This window comes from Budorcas taxicolor, chromosome 11 (genome assembly GCF_023091745.1).
Source record: "Budorcas taxicolor isolate Tak-1 chromosome 11, Takin1.1, whole genome shotgun sequence".
Lineage (NCBI taxonomy): Eukaryota > Metazoa > Chordata > Mammalia > Artiodactyla > Bovidae > Budorcas > Budorcas taxicolor.
Window position 1 is genome coordinate 79,185,370 of NC_068920.1, and position 20,537 is coordinate 79,205,906.

General features: G+C 36.0%; 1 protein-coding gene across 1 annotated transcript in view; it reads right to left on the minus strand.

Moving 5' to 3' along the window:
• Positions 1-1,755: 1,755 nt before the first annotated feature.
• The window catches only part of HEATR5B (HEAT repeat containing 5B), a 99,202-nt gene continuing 80,420 nt past the window's right edge, over positions 1,756-20,537 (minus strand). Inside the window, exons 28-36 of the mRNA XM_052648585.1 lie at positions 19,128-19,365; positions 17,762-18,016; positions 16,069-16,196; positions 13,662-13,806; positions 12,896-13,162; positions 11,141-11,365; positions 6,831-6,982; positions 4,581-4,794; positions 1,756-2,060 (exon numbers count right to left, since the gene is read on the minus strand). Coding sequence (XP_052504545.1) covers positions 1,756-2,060; positions 4,581-4,794; positions 6,831-6,982; positions 11,141-11,365; positions 12,896-13,162; positions 13,662-13,806; positions 16,069-16,196; positions 17,762-18,016; positions 19,128-19,365 — 1,929 coding nt within the window. The remainder of the gene's footprint in view (positions 2,061-4,580; positions 4,795-6,830; positions 6,983-11,140; positions 11,366-12,895; positions 13,163-13,661; positions 13,807-16,068; positions 16,197-17,761; positions 18,017-19,127; positions 19,366-20,537) is intronic.

Consider the following 20,537-nt stretch of genomic DNA (forward strand, 5'->3'; position numbering starts at 1 on the left):
GGAGATTGAAAAAGAGTCTGGCAGCTTCTTAGAAAGTTAAACATAGAGTTCCCACTGAGCCGGCAATTCCACTCCCAGATATACACTCAGGCCAAATGAAAAACAGAGCAACACAAATAAAATACTGTACACAATTGTTTATAGCAGCATTATTTGTAATACACAAAAAATTAAAACAACACAAACACCCATCAACTAATGAATGGATAAAAAAAATATAAGCAGAAAGGAATAGTATTCAACCATTACAAAGGATGCAGGATGTATGCTACCACATGGATGAACCTTAAAAATCTTAAGTCGAGAAGTCAGTCACAAACGGCCACATAGTGTATGATTTCATTTATATAAAATGTTCATATTTAATATGAGAATTGATAAGAGACAGAAAGTAAGCTCAGGGGAAGCAGAGAGCTTGTGGGGCAATAGCTAAATGGTGTCAGATTTCTTTGCGGGATAATGAAAATGTTTACAATTGATTGTGGTGATGGTTATTCTACTCTGTGAACATACTAAAAACTACTGAATTATACATTTAATATGGGTGAATCATATGGTATGTGAATAATATCTCAATAAAGCATTACCAAAAAACCTCTAAAAAGCAAAAAGAATAGCTTTGGAAAAGCAGGTATAAAATGAAAAAAACTAAAAACCTTGCACAAGTAAAAGTCAGTAAGAAAATAAATGAGAGAACACATCTATCTGAGGTCTAGAGACTACATGAGGAAGGCAAGGCTACATTAGCTGCCAACTGGTGAGGGTCTGAGAGAGAATAAACAGGAGGCAGTAGGTGATGACAAGGTACGTATTTGGAATGTTCAGAAAGGTTCCGTCTACGTGGTAAAACTTGGTGTTTAAAGTGTGCTAAACAGTGTGGCAAACATTCATTCATCAATTATCTATTTGATGTGGTAAAATTCCCACTGCATGCGAGACTGGCGTAACTATGACTAATTCATTTTTGTATGCCCTGCAGCACTTAGCTTGATGCCGTCTACATAGTAGGCACTCAATATTAATATTTGATGAATGAAACCAACCATCAGAGCCAGAACTCAAGGATCTGTAATTGCAAAGCATAAGTGAGGCCAAATTGTAGCCATTAAAAAAACCAGAACATTATTCCATATTTGAATCATTTTAATGGATATTTAAATGAGTTTTAATTCAGTTAACTAAATATACACAAGCATAATTTAGTAATCTAATATGAAAGCAAAAAGATCTAGCATAAAGGTAAGGACTTTCTGAGAAATGCTAAGAAAATGTTAACTTTATTCTTAATATATACACCATGATAAACAGACACTTCACATTATTTTGTTTCTTCAAAATTTAAATTCTGCTTGCTTTTCAGTTTATTTTTTTTTTGGTAACAGATGCTATTGAATATACCATTTTTTCCCTGACAGTAACAACAGGCCGCCCAACTACATGATACAATATCTTGCATTTAATTTAAAAGATTATGGCTCAGTGTTTAAAAAATAAATTAATTAATAAAAGAGAAACATTATTAGGAAAAAAAATGAAAGCACATTCACCACACACACACACACACACACACACACACACACACACACAAAATCATTCCTTCAAAATTAGAAACCAGTGTGAGCATTATTTCACTTACCCTACCTCGGAAGCATAGAATTCCTGTGTATAAATAAAGTTGAACCTATAGACTGGACAGTGGTTATCACTAATTAGGTCCTAACTGACAATATAAACAAAAATGAATGGAATTGCACATTAAAAGAAACTTGTTTTTAGCTTAATTGTTGGTGCAGAGTGCACGGTTGGGGCTGGCTGCCTGGTGGCCACTTTAGCCTTACTAGCTTGACTTGCTCTAACAGCAGTTTCCAGACGTACTTTCAGCTCAGGAGCTGCTCCCATTACTGTCTTGAAAGCGTGTGGATACAGAGGTCCAATATGCATTAAATTCTGGAGTGCAAACTCATGGAGATCTTTGGAAGCTGTGCTTGCTGAGGCAAAAGAATTTTCATCCAGCAGGTAAGAGATCAAAGTGGGAACTAAAAGAGCAAGTAATTGCACTCCTGCAAATAACAAAGATAAAGTTTGAAGATGCTCATGAATCTGAAAATTACAGTAACCTTTATTTAAACACTAGGCAATTACCATAGTAGTCTGAATTATAATAAAACACAAGTAAATGTGCCCAATCTATTTTAGACCTCAATAATTATTCATTATTAATATTTACTAATTTTCCAGCCACGTTAGGGTAGGAAATCAGGTTTGATTTCCTGTTAAGATTGTATATTTTGCATTTATACTAATTGTTTTATTTTAAAAAATACTGGCTAAAAGGTAAAAATGAACAATTTTACAAATGCCACTGGTAAAATGTATTTTGAGAATAAAATTGTGAAAATTCCAAGGGTATTCCAGAATAGGAAGGTTGGAAGTTTAATGGAGTAGGGAACAGAAACCTGAAGCATTCATTAGGAGGAAGAAACAATCAAAGGCATGAGCTAATGTATACATTAATGTGATGATAACCATTTCTCTTTGGTTTGTACACAGCAGTTAGCCTCAGATTTAGTATTAATTTTTAAAAAGTGACGACTGCTTATTCTACCTCTTAGAAGTCTTACTATAGTACAAAACATCTGAGTGAAGCAGTCCTTTAAAAAATGAAATCATTATGGTGCTTACTGTTGATATAGCCCACTAATACTAAGTACTAGAAACTGGTTGGAGAATTGAAGCTACACTGCCTCAGTTATTTCATAGTTTAAATTAATTGACTCTTACATGGAAAATTAAAGGGTTATTTATTAAATGAACCTTGTTAAATCTAACTATTAAGCTATATTTAATTTCATGAATAATACATGAAGATATTCTTGCTGTTAAAAGAATTCAAACAATAGAGAATTATTTGAAAAAGTATAAGACTCTCTTCCCTACTTAAATTAGAACACCTGTTCAGGAACTGATCCCAAGAGTCAACTCAACTCAGACATAATTTAATACTAACTATGCAAAAGTCAATAAGCTCAATGTTGAGATTATGAAATGAATAAGATTTAGTCTGTATGTTTATGGAACTTACATTGAGTAAAATACAAATAAAGACAAAATTATGTTGAGTCACCAAACATGGGCCATGATGTCAGTCATAACGTTTCTATTCAAATAATCTGTTAACATCTAGTTTCAACTAAACTTATTAGCTCCTCCCAAACAGCTCTTCTTGAACTTTTCAATTTTAAGATTGCTTCCATGCTTCTTCCAAGTAACACAGTAATATTTGGCTCTTCTTCTTCTCTTGTCCCTGTAACCTATACTCATCAAGTCAGATCAGTTTTTTTTTCCCACAATCACTTCTGTACTCTTCTCTTCCACTGCAGTAATTCTGGATTATCATTTTATAGGGAACGTATCAGCAATAGCTTTTTTAAAATCTTCACTACCTTTCTAACTTCTGTGAAATTCTTTCAAGAGAAGAGGAAAAATTTTATGATAGAAAAACTGAATGTAATTTTTACCCCGAGAATAATCTGGCAATATATATTAAAAGTTTTAAAAATGTGTCTTCCTTTAAACCCAATAATTTCACTTAAAAAAATTATCTGATAGAAATAACACACAGGAGGAGACGGCCTTTCATCTTTTAAACTCTGTTTTGGAATATGGGGGTAAATGATCATGGACCTGGCAAGGCATTTGAGAACATCTGTCCAACCACTACCATCATTTGTGAAAAATGGAAGGTTCCATTAATCAGATACCACATTTCAGAGTTCTGTTAAGACCCCAGAGAAATGACTCTAGTTATACTGTTAGATTCTACTTCTACTGTTATTTTATTGTTAATGCAAATTTACTTCATCTAAAAAAAAAAATAGAATGATCACAGATAATAAAACATGAATTTTTTAAAATAGGAGTGTACAAAGGTATCTGTACAAGAACACTCATTTCAGTTATTGATGATCTTGAAAAACTGGAAACAGCTTAACAACTCAATCATAAGGTACTAGTTTAAAAAGTACAGTCTTTCTGTAACGATTAAAAGTCATATTTTTTAAGATAAATTTTAGATTGCGATGAAATCAAAGCTTAGGGGATACAGAGGAGTAAGTACTAAGTTGCATAAGTTTCTGGTTAAATGGAAGTATATGGTAGCTTTTCGTTAAATTAAAAAACAATAATTTTAAATTTTGGAATATTTTAATACCGACGTCTAGCATGAATACTAATCTGGTCCTATTTGTTAAAAAGCTTTTATACATCTCTTATAAACACCAAAATGTATTATTCTTAAAAATATATTAAACAGCCATATTTTCCCTAGTTCTTAAAGAGTACCTTCCTAGAAGAAAAGATCCATGGGTTGAAATGCATCCCTAATTTATTTTAATCTCTTGCTCTTAAATATAAATCAATTCAATTCTCTTTGCAACATAAGCAAAAACATTAAGCTTTCACATAGTAAGAAACTTTAGAAAATTTACTGCTGCAATGGCCCATGTCAAATAGAAAATAAGATTAATATGTAATACAAATCTTCATTTTAGACTAGTGGCTTTTTAGAGGAATATACTTACTGTTCCGTTCTTCCCCAAGAGCAACCAATGTTTCAAGAACTTTGATTCCTTCTTGAACAGCTAAGAGTTCTGTACTACTGCCTGGTCTGTTTCTTTCAACAGCTTTTAGCTTTTCAACTACTATTGGAGCTAAGGAATGGATATACGGAGTTGAAAGGGCCCGATTGGAATGTTGAAAAACTGAGAGGAGAAGCTGGTAACATTTGGCTTGAACCTGTACAAGAAAATAATTTTATTGATTTACATGTGTGACAGTTCTTATTTGCTCTACAATCACATTGCATCTTAATACGTATGGAAAACAAGCAATACTGCAGGATGAAAATAGAAATGTGATGAATTAATGCCATTCTACTTATAGAAATGGAATAATAAAACTTCTAATATAACTTAAAAAAACTGAAATTAATCAAACATTCCTTATACGTTAGTTCCCAAATTACCACTGCTTATATAATTTTTGTATTTCTATACTGTGTAAAAAATTAGATACCAGGAATTCTAATTTTTGTTTTTAATTCTTTCTTTAATTTACAGTTGTCCCTCTCACCTTCAATTCAGTTCAGTTCAGTCACTCAGTCATGTCCAACTCTTTGAAATCCCATGAATTGCAGCATGCCAGGCCTCCCTGTCCATCACCAACTCCCGGAGTTCACTCAAACTCATGTCCATCGAGTTGGTGATGCCATCTAGCCATCTCATCCTCTGTTGTCCCCCTCTCCTCCTGCCCCTAATCCCTCCCACCATCAGGGTCTTTTCCAATGAGTCAACTCTTCACATGAGGTGGCCAAAGTATTGGAGTTTCAGCTTCAGCATCAGTCCTTCCAATGAACACCCAGGATCGATCTCCTTTAGGATGGACTGGTTGGATCTCCTTGCAGTCCAAGGGACTCTCAAGTCTTCTCCAACACCACAGTTCAAAAGCATCAGTTCTTTGGTGCTCAGCTTTCTTCACAGTCCAACTCTCACATCCATACATGACCACTGGAAAAACTACAGCCTTGACTAGACAGACCTTTGTTGGCAAAGTAATATCTCTGCTATCTAGGTTGGTCATAACTTTCCTTCCAAGGAATAAGCGTCTTTTAATTTCATGGCTGCAGTCACCATCTGCAGTGATTTTGGAGCCTCACAAAATAAAGTCTGACACTGTTTTCACTGTTCCCTCATCTATTTCCCATGAAGTGATGGGACCAGATGCCATGATCTTCATTTTCTGAATGTTGAGCTTTAAGTCAACTTTTTTGCTCTCCTCTTTCACTTTCATCAAGAGGCTTTTTAGTTTTTCTTCACTTCCTACCACAAGGGTGGTGTCATCTGCATATCTGAGGTTACTGATATTTCTCCCGGCAGTCTTGATTCCAAGCTCGTGCTTCTTCCAGCCCAGCGTTTCTCATCATGTAATCTGCGTATAAGTTCCTCTCACCTTAACCTAACATATTTTATATGGCTAATATTTGAATGATGTCAAACAAAGCTATAAAATATATCAGACACTCAACTCCATTTGGATTCTCTGAAAATAATAATTGCTTAAACCAATTTAAGTGTTCTAGGCCTACAAAGTAGTTTCAGTGGCTCCACTTTAGATTAGAAAGACTTCATACTAACAAGAAGCAAAAAAACAAATAAGAAAGGAAGGTGTATTAACTCATTGATGTAAGGAAACAAAATGGGAAAAACTGTTTCAGGGCTTCGGTAGAAGAGAAGCTACTAAACATCACTGGACAAAAGAAAAATGCCTGGGGAATATTTTAAAAATACACATCTGTGGACCACACATCTGGAGACTGATTCAGGAAGACAATGGTAGATGTTAAAAAACTGCTTTTTCTCATGAGTTCAATACGTTTAAGAATCATTTGTTTTGATGCTGAAGCTATAAAACAATAAAACTTATTTTTTAGAAAAACAAGAGTTTCCGTTAGGCCTGTAAAAACATATTATTATATATATTTATCTTTTAATGTCCTTGGTGTGATTAAGTAAACAGTGAAAAAGAGAAACACGTAAAGTCTCTACTAGTGTAGGCCAGGGTTGAGGAAGTATTTTAGATACTGGGGAATTTCTGCATATATAAATTAACATATACATATCTCTCCTAAGCTTTAACCAGTGACCTTTTCCAGCTTTTTGGAAAATTCATATAGCAAATACTTTCATTTGATGAATCACAAATTTTTAATGAATCCATCTGAAATTTTTCTTATAGAGTGGAAGGTTTACTATTATGTTTTAAGTGTAACTTACCCATGGGTCACATGAATTTAATGCATTTTTAAATCTGCAAATGCAGCCATTCTGCAGTGACTGAACTCCTATTATTTCACTACCAGCAGACCACAGGAAAAGTGCAATTGCTGTTAGCATGCTTACTTCATCAGGCACAGGCACAGAATCTTCTGAAATAATAGTAGAAGATTTAAAAACAAAGAATTTTCTGAAATATACAAATAATGAAATATTTATATATATGTGTGTGTGTGATATGAAGGATTCCCTGGTAGCTCAGCTGATAAAGAATCCACCTGCAATGCAGGAGACCCCGGTTAGATTCCTGAGTTGGGAAGATCCCCTGGAGAAAGGATAGTCTATTAATATGAAGCAAAAAAACAAATAAGAAAGGAAGGTGCATCAACTCACCACTACATGACCACTAGAAAAACTACAGCCCTGACTACACGGACCTTTGTTGGCAAAGTAATATCTCTGCTTTTCAATATACTATCTAGGTTGGTCATAACTTTCCTTCCAAGGAGTAAGCGTCTTTTAATTTCATGGGCTTCCCTGGTGGCTCAGATGGTAAGGAACCCACCTGTAATTTGGGAGAGCTCAGTTTGATCCCTGGGTTGGAAAGATCCCCGGGAGGAGGACATGGCAACCCACTATAGCATTCTTGCCTGGAGAATTCCATGGACAGAGGAGCCTTATGGGCTACAGTCTATGGGGTCGCAAAGAGTTGGACATGACTGTGAGACTAAGCATGGCACATATATAAATGAAAGCATATATAATTATGGCATTTAATGTTTCTTTATCTTGTTAAAAATCTACCTTAAAAAGCAAAATATTAACTCATGATAAAGTTAGAATAGTTTTAGTAACATTAATTAAACTAATTAAAGTTTTCCCCTCCAAATATTAATCTGAAAAAAATTCAGGTAATAAAAGTAGGATATAGTTTGTTTAAAATTCAACAAGGGTAAGGGAAAGAAAATAAAATGTAATATTTTACCATCCAGGAATAGTTTAATTTCCAGGTTTCTGTTTAATTTCTTCTGGTCTGGGTTAGTCTTCTATATATAATTATTTATAAACATGATTTTTAATAGATATAATGGATATATAATCCAAATGAGTATATAACATATATTTAATATCTTTCCTACTGCTGGATAGTTATATTTATCACTTTTGTATTTTCTTTATTATAAAATAGACTGTAACAAATAAACCTGAACACAAGTTTTTGATCAAGGTCAGAGTATGAGATCTTAAAAGCTCTTCGTATATTTTGCAGAAATGATTCCCTGAAAGTCTGAACTGTTTTAAATTCCCTTTAGCAAAGTATGAAAATCGATTCCACCTGTACATACTCACATTTTTTTTGTTAAATGAGTTTTACAGGTAAAAATTTATATTATTTTATTTCTTTGCTTATATAACAATGTGGCCAATTTTTTTATATGCTTGGTGGGCATTTCTATTTCTTTCTTACCACTGCCTGTTCTCTTCTCTTTCTTTGTTGTTGTTTAGTCGCTAAATCATGTCCAACTCTTTTGTGACTCAATGGACTGTAGCTTGTCAGGCTCTTTGGTCCATAGGATTTCCCAGGCAAGAACACTGGGGTGAGTCGCCATTTCCTTCTCCAGGGCATCTTCCCAACCCAGGGACCTAACCCGTATCTCCTGCATTGGCAGGCAGATACTTTACCACTGAACCACCTGAGAAGCTCGTTCTTTCTTATATTGGGTGTTAAATGTTTATAAGATTTTTTTGTACATAAATGATATTAACACTGACATTATTATTTTCAGTTTTTGATCTTTTTTCAGCTTTCATTTTGTAAAATTTTTTCTTTCAGTTTTATTGAGATTTAACTGAAACACAGTTCAGTTCAGTTAGGTTCAGTCGCTCAGTCGTGTCCAACTCTGCGCCCCCATGAATCGCAGCATTGCCAGGTCTCCCTGTCCATCACCAACTCCCGGAATTAACCCAAACTCATGTTCACCGAGTCAGTGATGCCATCCAGCCACCTCATTCTCTGTCGTCCCCTTCTCCTCCTGCCCCCAATCCCTTCCAGCATCAGAGTCTTTTCCAATGAGTCTACTCTTCACATGAAGTGGCCAAAATATTGGAGTTTCAGCTTCAGCATCAGTCCCTCCAATGAACACCCAGGACTGGTCTCCTTTAGGATGGACTGGTTGGATCTCCTTGCAGTCCAAGGGACTCTCAAGAGTCTTATCCAACACCACAGTTCAAAAGCATCAATTCAGCTCAGCCTTCTTCACAGTCCAACTCTCACATCCATACATGACCACAAGAAAAACCATAGCCTTTACCAGAAGGACCTTTGTTGGCAAAGTAATATCTCTGCTCTTTAATATGCTGTCTAGGTTGGTCATAACTTTCCTTCCAAGGAGTAATCGTCGTTTAATTTCATGGCTGCAATCACCATCTGCAGTGATTTTGGAGCCCCCAAAAATAAAGTCTGACACTGTTTCCCCATCTATTTGCCATGAAGTGATGGGACCAGATGCCATGATCTTAGTTTTCTGAATGTTTACCTTACAGTACTATATATATATTTAAAATGTACAACACAATAATTTGACTCACAAACATTATGAAATGACTATCAAAATAAGTTTAGCAAACATCCTACGTCTCATATAGATACAAAATTGAAGAAACAGAAAAAAATATTTTCCTTCTGACAAGAAACTTTAGTATTTATCACCTACTTTTAATGCATGTCATTTTTCACAGGCTTATGCTAAATTTTATGGTCCAATATACATATGGTGATTGCAGCCATAAAATTAAAAGACGCTTACTCCTTGGAAGGAAAGTTATGACCAACCTAGATAAAAGCAGAGACATTACTTTGCCAATAAAGGTCCATCTAGTCAAGGCTATGGTTTTTCCAGTGGTCATGAATGGATGTGAGAGTTGGACTGTGAAGAAAGCTGAGCACCGAAGAACTGATGCTTTTGAACTGTGGTGTTGGAGAAGACTCTTGAGAGTCCCTTGGACTGCAAGGAGATCCAACCAGTCCATCCTAAAGGAGATCGGTCCTGGGTGTTCTTTGGAAGGAATGATGCTAAAGCTGAAACTCCAATACTTCGGCCATCTCATGCAAAGAGTTGACTCATTGGAAAAGACCCTGATGCTGGAAAGGATTGGGGGCAGGAAGAGAAGGGGACAACAGAGGATGAGATGGCTGGATGGCATCACTGACTCGGACATGAGTTTGAGTGAACTCTGGGAGTTGGTGATGGACAGGGAGGCCTGGCGTGCTATGATTCATGGGGTTGCAAAGCGTAGGACATGACTGAGCGACTGAACTGAACTGACATTGATATTTTCTTCTGTGATATTTACCACTGGCTTACACTTACACAGTTCAATTTTACTGCCCTATCTGTTCATTCTTGGGCCTACTCCACAGTTTTAGATAGTGTGGAAATGTTTTAGTAGGCAATATGACAAAAGTTTAATTATTGTTTTCAATCTTTTCACATTTACAACAGAAGTAACATGAAAGAAAAAGTCAAACAGTGAAGAAAAGTGGACAAAAATGTGAATAAGCAATTCCCCCCAAATTAAACACAAACATGAAAAATGCTTATGCTTACTCGGCAAACGAGAAATGAAAGTAAAAACAATAAAATAGCATGTTTTATTTACCAGATAATGAAATTAAAGAGTCTGAAATACCATGTATTGGTGGGAATCATGCACTGTTGGTGGAAGTGCAAATTTATATAACTACTCTGGAGAGCAATTTGGCAATGCCTGAGAAAATTAAAATGTGTCATCAATTCCATTTCTAGGGGTATGCTGTAGAGAATCTGATAGCACATGTGCGTGAAGAATGTATAAGGATAGTCACTGAGAAAATTTTTATAACTAGGAAAAATAAAAAATAGTAAAAATAGCCATTGATAGGGGAACGATTAATAACTGATAAATATAAATGACAGACAACTACCAAGGAGTTCAGAACAATTTACAATCTAAGAGTTTTATATATACACGTTCTTTCTTTGGAGGGAAAACTCCCAACGTGTATGTAAGTGGTAAGACAAGGGGAGAATCCAGGTCTGCTGCATTGCAGGCGGATTCACCATTTGAGCTGCCCGGGGAAACCCAACACAAGGGCATTGAGCATCAATACTCAAAATCGGAACTAAAAGTTCACATCTAACAGATGGAATTAAAAACACTTCTCTGAGTTGATTCAGTGTTATATAGTAGTTTTCTGATGAGCTCGTTCAGACAGTCATTAAGCAACAAATATAGTAATAAATTAAAAAATTTAAAACTGATTAGATTACCTGGTTGAGAATATTCTAGGATGCATGCCAGAGTGCTACGAATTAGAGCTGTCCACTGTTTTTGAGTATCCTCAGTTTTGGCCATTGAAAGTGTCACAATACTTTTGATCCCTTGAAGAGCTGCACTGACTGGTGGAGGAACCTGATTATCTGCAGACTTTATTGCTGTGTCTTTCAATATTCTTGCAATTAAAAACAGAATTGTGGGCAAGATTGTCATACATCCTGAAATAAAAACAAATCAGATCATCTTGTACTACTTCAGTTCCTGTATTATAGTTGTTTCAATTGTTTGTATCTTTTTACAACTGACAATGGTTTAATATTACTTCTTTTCCCTGTATTTATACAAACTTTATAGCACTGCTATTACTATAAATCAACGTTTGAAAAAGATAAAAAGGACAACACAAGCTATTTCAAAGAAGTCAATATTTTCTTTCTTTTCCTAACTTGCATTGTTATTTTATATCACTTCTAGTGTTTCACACAGAAGGAAAACTTTTGTCAAATACTTTGAGAAGTAGTTGAGAAACTTGGTGAATCATGTAGCAGTTCCAAGACAAGTAATCAATCTCACTGTACTGGGCGTTAGTACTAAGTTAGTCAATGTACTAACCAAGTCAGGAAACTGATAAAAAGGCTGATAAATAGGTAAGTGAAGTCGCTCAGTTGTGTCCGGCTCTTTGCGACCCCATGGACTGTAGCCCACCAGGCTCCTCAGTCCATGGAATTTTCCAGGCAAGATCACTGGAGTGGGTTGCCATTTCCTTCTCCAGCGGATCTTCCCAACCCAGGGATCGAACCCGGGTCTCCCACACGGCAGGCAGATGCTTTACCGTCTGAGCCACCAGGGAGATCCTGATAAATAGGTAAGGCAAACTGAAAAATAGGTAAGGCAAAAAGAAATGAAAGAATCCTAGGATTTGTAGCTGAAAGAACTTAAAGGTAATCAAATTAACCGCCCACTTAACGGAAGACTCCCTTCACCACTATGACGTGCCTCCAGTGTAGACCACCTATGAAGCTTCAGTGGAGTAGTGTTTTCCTATCTGTAGGCTTGTGCTGAGCTGAAAGATACCTTTATATATTCTGATATGATATCTATTTCCTAGATACAACAGAGGAAAAGTTTACTTTTCTTATCTTTTTTTTAATACTTGTTTGTTTGGTTTTGTCAGGTCTTAGTTGCAGCATGTGAGATCTTTTAGTTGCAGCATGAGGGATCTAGTTCCCCGATCAGGAATCAAACCCGGACCCCCTGTATTGAAACCAGAGCCTTAGCCACTGGACCACCAGGGAAGTATCAAGTGCCTACTTTTCTATCCACTAGTTCTTCAAGGATCTTTTTCAGCTATAATTTTTTATTAACAGTTGCTCCTTAAAGCTGGTTGTCACTCTTCTCTGACATGTTTGTCAGTGTGGCTCAAGAGTAGCAACTGGATCAGAAAATAAAGGGTTTAGTAATTCCACTTTACATCTATTTGCTAACATCCAATGTCTTCTCTCAAGCTGCGGGTCTGTCTCTTTGCCGAAGTTTCTTTGAAATGTACCTGAAAAGGGCACCTAGGGTTTTGGTTTTTTAAATCTTAAGTCTTTATAGGCTCCTAAAGCAAACAAACCCTTAAAAATAAGTCCTACTTTTCCTTTAAGACTTCAGAGGAAAATAAATCATCATAGCACTTAAAATCAAAGCCAAGCTCATCTCTGTCTAATACAGTATAATACATTTACAAATAGTAAGCAACACCATACCAGCAGGTGAACAGAGAGACGGTAAGTCAGAGAGTATGGTAACTGTGGCTGCCACCAAACGAGCACTTTCTTCTGACAGTCGAGTTTTAGTGGCTATGTGACTTGGAGAGTCTGACATCTTGGTACTGAGATGTGGCATATGACGGACTAAAATGAACATCAACAGCTCCATAGTTGCAAACACAAGAGATTTTCCAGGAATGAGACCACCACTGTCACCTCCTTCTCCTAATACAGGACTGGACTCTTTTTCCATATCATCCTCATCTTGGGTAAAAGAAAATCTGGTGAAATTCTCAGCAAAAAGGATAACAAATAGTAGAGGTAACAACACAGTAAGTATGTTTAATAAATTCTTTCCAAAGAATTTAGAATTTACAATTGAATGTCTAACTGATGCCATGTCTTTCTCAGAATAATTCTCTGCCTTAGAATTGTTTATTGACTTCTCCTTAAATGTAACAGACAAGTCATTTTTTACTTTACTAAAAATAAAATTTTTATTAGGTATTTTTAATAGGAATGTATTTCATAATAGAAGTAACACATATGTTAGGCTTGAAACACATGAAGTTAACACTTTTGTAGGTAACAAATAGTTGTATATGAGCAATTTCATTTGGGTCATTCTAATGAAAGTAAAATCAACTGCAATCTTTTAAATGCATGGTTAAATTTTTTCATTAAAAACTTCCTGATATTAATATTCAAAAAATTAGAATAGAAATAAATCTACTTTAAAGTTAGTGTAATTTCTTGTGCTTACTTAGTGTGTTTCTTTTTTCCTGCAAATAATCCTGAGCAGCTCTTACTATCTGTTGTACAACTCCAGTCACCAGTAGCTGGACAGACGGTGGATTCCAGGTCAACAGGAGGCGGTGTAAAACACTCAGTAACTCAACACCAATCAGCTATTATAAATTAATAGAGAGAAATTAAAGGATATATTTATATTATTAAATCTAGGAAAATATACATATAAAAATACATAGATTTGGTAGCTAAATACATAAAATATGCAGCAAATATTATAATAATCTTAAAAAATGGTCATATTTTATCCCAACATATTTTCAGTCAAAAATTACTTCATTACATATTTAAATGATTTTTCCATTTAAAATATTTCTTTTCTCTTTGGACTAAACAGCATTGCTAGTGTTTAATGCTACTAAAATTTATGATTTCTAATCCGAGTACTCAAGAGTAGTCCACCAGAAATTCCAGGCAGGCTGGCAAGTCGCTCCAAGATTCGTCTCAGAACTATCACAAACTTTAACCACTCACTATTCATTTAAGCTTCTCACAATCTTCTACGTCAAACCCATCCAATAAACCCACCTCAAATTTCAAAGAGGGAGAAAAATAATTAAATTGCAACCAAAGCCACCTTTACCTCTTTCCTTAAGATCAAGATCAGCCCCTTGTCCAAGGCTGATAATTCTTTTCTCACATGCTTCCATGCCATCCTGTTTAACTTCCCAAGGATTCTTCAAGGACCTGAATTATACCCCATATATCATAGATAAACTAAGCTAAGCTTCTCTTCCCCAATATAAGTAGTTGCTCAAGTCTTTTCTATCTAATTTCCCTCCATGCCTCAGAGAACCCTCACATCCTTCCATCTGCCCCCATGATCTCGTCCGTCTCTGTCGTGATGGAAGATGCCACTCCCTTCACCCCCTCATTCACTCCTCAAAACTTCTCTAATCTGGCTCCATTCACCTGGGAAAATGCTCTGCCTGAGGTCACCAATAACCTCCGGGAACTCTCTGTCCTGACTCACTGGCTTCTGTTCCTCTGAGACTTGTCTGTCCTTGACAGTCTCTCTTGTCTTTGATAACTGTTCTCTTTGGTTCTCCTCCTACCTCTCCAGTAGTCTCCACTGCTGATTAATTTCCCTCATCTCCACCCTCCTTTGTTATTTATCCCTAAAGTTCCAGTCTTGGCCCTGTTTCCCTCTTCTTTTGTTCAGTTTTCCGAGGCCAGTGAACTCATTGTCTCTCTGGAATTATGAAAACAGCCTCGTAATTGACCTCCTTTCTCCCTTCTCATGTCTTAAAAATCAACCACTATAAAACTGATGGAGAGGTCAAATTTATGTCTATTGTACTTATGAAATACACATTTAACCATGTCGTTTAATCTACTGTATTTGCACTCAATTATTTCAATTTTAACATAATATGTCACACACCTTCATTCACAGATTAAACTTTATTGATCTGACTATTTGAAAACAACCCTTGCCGTAATCTGCAGTCTAGCTGAGGCCCAGCTTTAAGCTACAAGGCTCGAGTACAAGATGAGTTTATCAGTAAGTGATGCTTATAATCACACAGCACATACTTCGTTTTGTTTCATGTGGGTTTTTTTCTTTTTTATTGAGCAATATCATGTACAAAACTAATTTTAAGAGAACACAGTAATAATAACTTTGTTTTTCTTTATCTTTTTGTGTTTTATAGAAAATTATCCCAAGAGGTACTATTTGGTAGTGATGGTGTCCAAAGAAATGGTTATTATGAAAATAAAAGACTTCCTAATTAAAACAAACAAACAAACAAACAAATCCAGTGGAAACTTGGTTCTGTAACATGAATAAAATCCTCTAAAAATTCCATACAAAAAATCAGAAAACACAATTCATTAAACTTCTTAAATGAGTACTTGAGCCAGTGCAAAAACCTTATTAAATGAGATCAAGTTTAATCAAACATTTAAAAGTGACATAATTTATTTGGATTTTCCAGGCAAGAATACTGGAGTGGTTTACCATTTCCTACTCCAGGGGATCTTTCCAACCCAGGGATCAAACCTGGGTCTCCCTCATTGCAGCAGACTCTTTACTATCTGAGCCACCAGAAAATCCCAAATTTATTAATAGCCTTATGAATTAACTCAGTCTTTTACTAGCAGAACCATTAACTTGGACTGAAGGGATTCTTTACATTTTTAGTTATATCTGACTGCTGATGAACTCATCAAAGAAGGTATAGTGATGATCTCTAGTCCAGCATGTCTGGTCATCCAACATTCAATATAAGGTCTTAGATGAAGCCAAAATCCTGAACACTTATTATATAACATTTATCTCATATGTGAGATAATTATCTTAAGATAAATATGATGAATACAAAGCATAAATTATCTCTTTTAGAAATATACTGCACCTGATCTTCTGCAATATGGATTCGGGCATAAGGAGAATCTAGCAAGGTGTGCAAGGCCTGTAGACAAGCTGTAACATGTTCAACAGGCTCCTCAGGTCTTGGGGAACAAAGGAACTGTATACTCACACCTGTAATACACAAAATAAACACACAGGTTTCTTAATAGAAAACACTTTGTTTCTTTGACACCATTTTTTTTCTTTTACCTACTTATTTTACAGCTTAGTTTAACATGTATTTATTAATGCCTTAAAATGAGTTCAAAATGATGGTCAAAATAAGTAGCCAAACTTAATATAGGTTGTAGCCTTGGAATGAGGCTAACAGTCACATTGGAAGCAAGTGGGGGAGTTCCAAGGTCATCAGGTTGATTAAGAAGCTACTTAAAGACATTTAAAAATAATACATTAAGAATAAATGTATGAAAATTATAAGATTATGATAAATGATTGCAAATTCTTAAATGTTACAAGAGAATCTACACAGCAATTATAAATAACAATTACTCAAATTTGCTTTAACTTTACATTTATATTATATGCATATATACATTTATATATGTATAGATATATAAATTTATACATATACACAATTTATGTATATATTACATTTATAATATAAATATAAATTTATATTATATTTCCTCAGGGTAACTTAAGTGTCAAGTAAAAAGAAAACATATTAAAAAAAAGTTTAACTTTTTCCTTGAAAATTATTCAGTATTGCTCTGTGAGTGAACATGATAGAGAATTTTTAAGGAGTAATTTAATAATTAAATTTTTCTATTAAAAATTCAGTTAATTTAGAAAATGTGCTTAAAAAAACACCTCTTTTTACTATTTCTTATCTGAACTATACTGTAAAATTTTTTTCCATAGCATTAAAATGAAAGATATGAAGGAGTTCAAAACACGCTGCACCAAAATATACCTTCTTGGCTGAACACATTTGAGAAACAGCAGATGCAGGCAGGGCTCTTTGACCCCTTTTCTACCCAAAAGCAGGTCATAAAATTTCTCATTAGAAAGATGCCCTCCCTGTATCAGGCAAAGAATATTTTTACTCCTTGAGACTGGGAGTCAATGTTGAAATAGACCTATCCAAACAAACATACTAAAATAAGCCTGATCTTCTTCTGTCGTTGTTCAGTGCCTAAGCTGTGTCTGACTCTTGTGACCCCATGGACTGTAGCCCACCAGGCTCCGCCGTCCATGGAATTTCCCAGGCAAGAATACTGGTGTGGGTTGCCATTTCTTTCCCCAGGGGATCTTCCCAGAGCAGGAATTGAACTCACATCTCCTTGCACTGGCAAGCAGATTCTTTGTTGCTGAGCTATCAAGGAAGCCCCAATTTTCCATTTGTTTACCCCGTATACTTTTTAGTTCCTGTACAACTTATGATCCCTGGCCTCAGCCCTTTGTCTTGTCAGATCTCCACAATTTATTCTTGTTTGTGTAAACCTGTATACAATCTCTCAGACCTAAAAGCTTCTTCAGGTCTTCATTTTCCTCCTATGTACATGTAAAAGTTTTAAATCAATTTATATGCTTTTCTCCTATTAATGTGTCTTTTGTCAGTTTAATTCTTAAGCCAGTCACAGAACTTAACATGGTAGAAAGCAGTCTTTTCTCCCTTACAGATAAACATTTTCAGAAGTAATATATCTTGCAATACATTAAGATGGCTCACCTACCTAAAATCAGATGCATTCTGTCTTTGTTAATTTCTGCCAAAGATTTAGCACTAGGTGTTGCTCCTGATGCTTGGCTTAAATTGACCGGTATGGAACGTTTTTGTAAAGCTGATATTGCTGCTGCTTCTGCTGACTCTGAACATGTAAATCCTGTGCTATTTAACCAAAGTGCCACTGCGTGAAGAATTGGGGCCCAGGAATTCCGATAGTGAAGTCTAGCTGTATCAATAGTCTCAGGAGTATAAAATGCCCCACCTATAAAACAATCAAATCAATGAAAAACATTACTTCTATTATACATATTCACTCATTTATGAACAACTTCATTTAAAAATACCTGTTACATACTGTCTTAGTCCATTTGAGCTGCTTTAAGAAAATACCACAGACTGAGTGGCTACACAACAGAAATTTATTTATCAGGTTCTGGAGGCTGTAAGCCTGAGATCAAGATGCCAGCATGGCTGGGTGAGGGCCTTCTTCCTGACTGACAGCCAGTACCTTCTTGCTGTCTTCACAAGGTGGAAGGTGGACAGGGTTGGGGACTCTGTGGGTTCTCTTTTATAACAGGACTACTCCCATTCCTAGGGGCTCCACTCTCATGACCAAGCACCTCCCAAAGGACCCATACCTCCTAATACCATCACAATAGGGATTAGGTTTCAACATATACATTCTGAGGTGATACAAATATTCAGATCACAGCACACATAAAAGAGGAATCTGGCCAAAGAGTTTCTCCCAAGGGTCTCTTTAAACCAACGTCATTCCTACAGCTGCTGACCTGGAGTGCCTATCACTTCCTTGTGATTGATGCCAGCATTTCCAGCCTTTCCTCTGCAAGTGCTCACACCTCTGAGTGCCTTCTGCCTTGCCCCACCCATGGTCACAGGCTTCCTCTTCACTGTCGACAGCAACTCTTAAAACCCTCATCACCTTTCCTTTCTCTTACAGCCAGGGAACTCTGTCTCTTCTTTTTTGGCCCCCACTCTTCTGCAAATCCTTCGCTTCTTCCTGCTTTCACTATCAAACTGAGGACTTCCACGTCTGCCCTGGCACACACACAGTGACCAACACAGCAGTATACCTCATCACGGTTATGCATAGTAACTCCTTACGCAGTTATTTAGAGTACCCCAGCTCAGACGGTTATTACTGTAACAGTGAGAACGTTTTTGCTTGGACTGACAAGTAAAGTTTAACGCCGTATCTGAATTTATAAATTCAGTACAGACAGAATATCAAGTTTAAGTCCACAGAAATTTAAGATGTTATTATTATTTTTGTGGCCAGTCTCCACCAATTCCATTTTGTTTAATTACTACTTTGACTCCATTAAAAGCAAAACTCTGAGCGCAGTACTTACCATCTGGGGGGAGCTGACTAGCAAATTCAGCTGGTAAAGTTAAAAGCGCGTAGTCTTTTAATGCTGCCAACCACAGGCGGCTGAGTATTGGCAGTTCAGGCTGTACGAGTGCTATTAAACTATCTGGTGGTAGTTCGTCTATGGTACTGTCGTCATCATCATCGTCATCAGTATTTTTAACTGCTCTTTTTGGTTTTGACTCTGCTTCTTTTTTAATATTCATAGCAACCACATAGACCTAGTAAGATATTCAAGAGGAGAAAAGAACAAGATATAATATTAAGAAATGACATATTCTAAGCTGTTATGATTATATGGAGAAGAAAATGGCAACCCACTCCAGCATTTCTGCATGGGAAATCCCATGGACCGAGGAGTCTGGCAGGCTATCAACCATGGGGTCGCAAGAGTCGGAAGCGACTTAGCAACTAAACCACCACCGCTATGATTATACAGCTGAATCATCATGAGTAACTAAGTACTATTAGTAGAAAGTATGCAACTTCAGACTTTCATGATATCCTCAAAAGAATAATCCCACCTATTTTGGAGGCAATCTTCTTTTTTTAGTAGATCTGACTTCTGACTACTGCTCTCACAGCACATTCCTTGAGTACGGTTCTCTGAATTTTTTCCGGCTTCTCTTGTTCTACTTTACAAAGCCCCCCTTTATATGTGGTTTTCTCTTTTTTTTGCCATAGGGTATAACTTCCTGTTTACTGCATTTGCTTTCACAGGCTTATTAGACACAATCAGATGGCATTCAAAAAAAAGCTAAGGCGTGGGAGAAGAGAAACCACAACCTGCATTTCCACTAATATCCTCCAAAACCCCTTCTTTTAGAGTACTTAAGTCATATTTAGTAATCTAGTCCTTGTAACAGATAGCTCAGCCAAGAGTAATATAATTTACTGGCTATATATGTTATCTGTATCTTTTCTCTCCACTTTGTAAACCAAAAGGATATATAATGACAACTTCTGAAAATACAATCTTAAAGATTCTTTGCCAAAGTTACTTTTGTTTGTATTCTTTAGTAGTTGTACATACATTTTGGCTTTGGCAACTGGCACCTCGCTGAATTACACATCCACGAAAAAGCATAAAAAGGGAGGAGCGGTCAAGGGAGTAAGAGAACAACAGAAAATTGCACTAGGTATCTTTAGAAAAACGTTTGCCATACACAGTTATTTTCATTGTACATAAGAGAAAGTCTATGTATCTGAACCAGGGACACTTCTTGATGGTAGGGTCTTATCTCTATCCCTACAACAAGCAGACAGCTATGGCACAGTAATTGACTAAGTTTAGACAATGATGACAGGAAACAATGAATCTTCATTTCTGAGAAGAAGCATTCCTTAACATGATGGTGGTCATATATATATCAGTTAACTATAGTCAGTTAGT